Genomic DNA, 3,465 nt, shown 5'->3' on the forward strand with positions numbered 1-3,465 from the left:
GGCCTGGCTGCAGTAGCAGCAATGCCAGGAGGACTCGGTGGGGATGAGCTGATCAGAATCCGGACACGGAGGAGACGTGTTCCCTGCCAAACGCGGGAGCGAGGTGGGGAGCTGCAAGATGCCCTCTGCTCCTCCTGGCCAGATGGTCCCTGGGCACAGCCAGCCCCTTCCCGGAGATGAGGATGGGCTGCTGTTTGCCTGCTCACAGCCCCTTCCCAGCCCAGGGTCCCGCCTGCCTTCCCAAGCCAGCGTCGCCTCTGGGGGTACTGCCACAAAGCCCTCCCGCAGCCCAGCCAGGGCCGCGCCGAGGAGCACGGTTTGCTTCTGGTGTCAGCCGTGCCGGGAGACGGCAGCGGGCCGGCCGACACCCACCGCCCTGCCCGCAGCGGCCCCGTCCCAACAGCCCCCCAGGAGTCAGAGGGTCAGCAGGGCTGGAAGGACAAATGGAATAACGGGGAGGAGAAAGGAAAGAAAAGGCAAATTGTCGTTCCAGGGCTGAGATGCAGCCGGGGGCCTCTCTAAGAGACGAGGGGGAAACCTCCCGCGGCTGCTTGCTCTCCCCTGCTGGGCCCTGCCCTGCACAGCCCCCGGCTGCCCGGCCATCGCTCTGCTCCCATCCTGGTAACACCTGAGGACAAAACCCAACATCACCCTTGTTCAGAGGAAACACCTTCCCCAGGGCTGGAACAGACCAGCAAGGACTGACCCCGAGTGCTTTAACTGCACAAGTCGGATCCCAGACTTCCCCAGGTCTTTGCTGCAGCTCTGGTTATTTATTTTTATGAAGTTAGTCTTTTCTGACGAATCAAAAGAGAATTATGATTATTATCACTACCATTATTTTCTTTTTCCTAGCAAGGAAACAGCTTGTTTGCCATCCTCTTCCCTCTGGAAGCCCAGGGATTAGGTGGCACTGGATGTTTTTTAAAGCAAATCTTGCAGGCGGCGAGCGGGAGCGGTGCGGCCCCCCACCCGCGGCAGAGCTGGCGGCCGAAGGCTCGGTGACAGCAGGGCACAGCTTCAGCCCCATTCCTGCACGTCACCAGCCCACGCACACGATCCAGCCCAACGCTCGGGGCACCTCCTGGGTAAGGGGGACAGCAAAGCAAGCCCGGGGCTGAATACCTGACACAGGGTTTGCCCGATTAGGGAGACAAAAATTATTGCCATCGTGTCCAGTCTCTTCGCAGATCCCCAAATGGGGCAGCATACAGCACTGGGACCAGTCACACAGGGCCCTGTCCAAGCTGTGCAGGGATCTGGGGGCATTTGGGGTCTGTAGGAGTAGGGCACGAGGAGCCTTTGGGTGTGGGTACGGGACAAGCCCTCGGGGACCGGGGGGACTTGGAGCATCTAGGAATTAGTTTAATTGTGTCAGAGTCAGACCCCAAACTCGGGTCCTTCCACGTGTGCTGGCTCCAGCGCACACCGTGCTCCCGTTAAAGATTAAGCTGCCCTGGTGTGCAGGGTCCCACAGCCGAGCTCCAGGCATTCAACCCGTCTAGGTAATTACTTAATTAATGAGCCCTTTAGCTTCCCACTGCCTCTTTGCCAGCAGCTGCCAGGGATTGCCCTGCGATGCAGGGGGAATGCCAGCACCGCTGCGTACTCGCCTGCGGCACCGCTCCACGTCGGGGTCCTCGCGGTAGTACTGCAGCCCACCGTTGCGCAGCGCGTCCTCCGGGTTTGCAAACGCCTGCAAGAGAGAGTCGCCATAATATATATGCTTATAATATTTTCAGGAACTTCACAGGTAGAAGCTTTGCCCCCCGTCTTCAAGACCTGCAGGGATTTCTTCCTGCCCTGGTTTCTCATGACCCTTCACAAACACGGGAGCGACTGCACTTCCATCTGCACGGTGCTGCGGGGTTAAACCGTGCACGTCCCGAGGGGTTTTCCTTATCCTCCGAAAAAACCCAACTCTGCCTGCTGAGCAGGTCCCAAACCGGGGGCTTCTAGGGACCTCTGGCTGGATCCCAGTCCGCTTCTCCCCGTGAAACCCATTTAAAGGAGACTTTGCCAACCACCAAATGAGATCACCGCTGGCACAGAGCTTCCAGACGCTGAATGCGGCATCCAAAAGATAACCAGGACTGACAGATTAGTTCACCCTACTGAGAGGGAATATTCCCTGACTGGGTTTTTGGCAGTGATACTGTGTGACTGAAACCAGCCCCAGGGAAATTGGATCCTACACTAATAAACTTACAAATAAAAATTATTTATACGAGCTCCCCACCTATGCTCAGAAGCTGTTCCTCAGGGACCTGGTTACACACAAGAGTTTCACTTTGCAGCCTGGAAAGGACCTTGGCGCTTTCTTTAATCGTGTTACAAGCCCAGACTGTCCCAGGGCTGGAGCATCATTTAGAAACACCAGGGGAGAAGCCAAATCATCTGTTACAGTGATGCTACAGCGCAGGAATATCTATCTTTGTGTTTTATCTGAGAGCAGAAATCTCTCCCTCCCACTCCACTGATGTAGTCGGAAACTCCTCAAATACTTTAAAACAGATTTTAAAGACAGCTGAGTTTTGCCACAAGTTCAATTTGCGTTGCGGGCAGCAAAAGATCTGGTTAACCCTGTCTCCTGACAGCAGCTAGAGCTCCTGGTCCTCCCTGTATTTTCCCCTGTGACCAAGAACCATTTCCTCCAGCTATTGCTTTTATTTTCCACGACTTTCTGCTCTCCTGGAGCATTCACACAGCGATTCAAAATCCAAAAGCACAAAAGCTTTCTGCTACATTGCAAGAAAAAAGACCGTTGCAATAATTTGTTCTTAAACCCTTTTTTAAAAAATCTCCTTTTCTTTCAGACATGGCAAATTAACTGTAAACAGTCTCTTTCCAGAAGCAGCTCACCTGTGTGGCATTTTAGATCTGAAATTACTATTTAGATTGGGATTCAGAAATTATAAACATCAAGCTACAGATGGGAGAAACAAACAAAAAGAGCCAAAGAGAAGCGAGATATTTATCTGCTGCAGCTATGAAACATGTTTTGCTTTCAACTTAAGCCAGAGAAAACTCAGCTTGCTTCAGGAAAACTTTGTCGGCCTTTACAGGAATAAAAGAAGAAAGAAAAACCACAGAAACCCAAGGGAAAAGCCGGAAAGGGAGAAAAAGGTAAAGGAAACTGGAACTTACCTTCTTTCTGAGTCTCACTTGTCCCGTAATGATGGCAACGACATACATTTTTAAAATCAAGATCGTGCTGTAGAACGTGAATGACATAAACACTGTGTTTTCCATCATTTGGGGGGAAGGTGCCAGTCGGTCGCCGGCAGCACTCACAGCCAGCGGAGATCCTGCTTGGGCTGCGAGAGGGCTCTGCGGGAGAGGGGGCAGGAACAGCCACCTTTAAAGACAACAGAAGTCACCGCTGTTTCTTCGTCGAAAGCCCACAGCCCCGGCAGAGCCCTCCGGGCCGGACAGGAGTAGAAGATGCAGCAGAGCTGACGGTGA

General features: G+C 53.3%; 1 protein-coding gene across 1 annotated transcript; it reads right to left on the minus strand.

The window, feature by feature from the left end:
* Positions 1-1,609: 1,609 nt before the first annotated feature.
* LOC104623843 (prostaglandin E synthase-like) lies at positions 1,610-3,255 on the minus strand (the record flags this gene model as incomplete). The annotated part of the gene is made up of 2 exons (XM_010291042.1): positions 3,148-3,255; positions 1,610-1,696 (listed from the first exon to the last, which is right to left on the minus strand). Coding segments are annotated over exons 1-2 (195 nt in total), but the record flags the coding sequence as incomplete, so codon positions are not given.
* Positions 3,256-3,465: the final 210 nt, after the last annotated feature.

This window comes from Phaethon lepturus, unplaced genomic scaffold (genome assembly GCF_000687285.1).
Source record: "Phaethon lepturus isolate BGI_N335 unplaced genomic scaffold, ASM68728v1 scaffold39157, whole genome shotgun sequence".
Lineage (NCBI taxonomy): Eukaryota > Metazoa > Chordata > Aves > Phaethontiformes > Phaethontidae > Phaethon > Phaethon lepturus.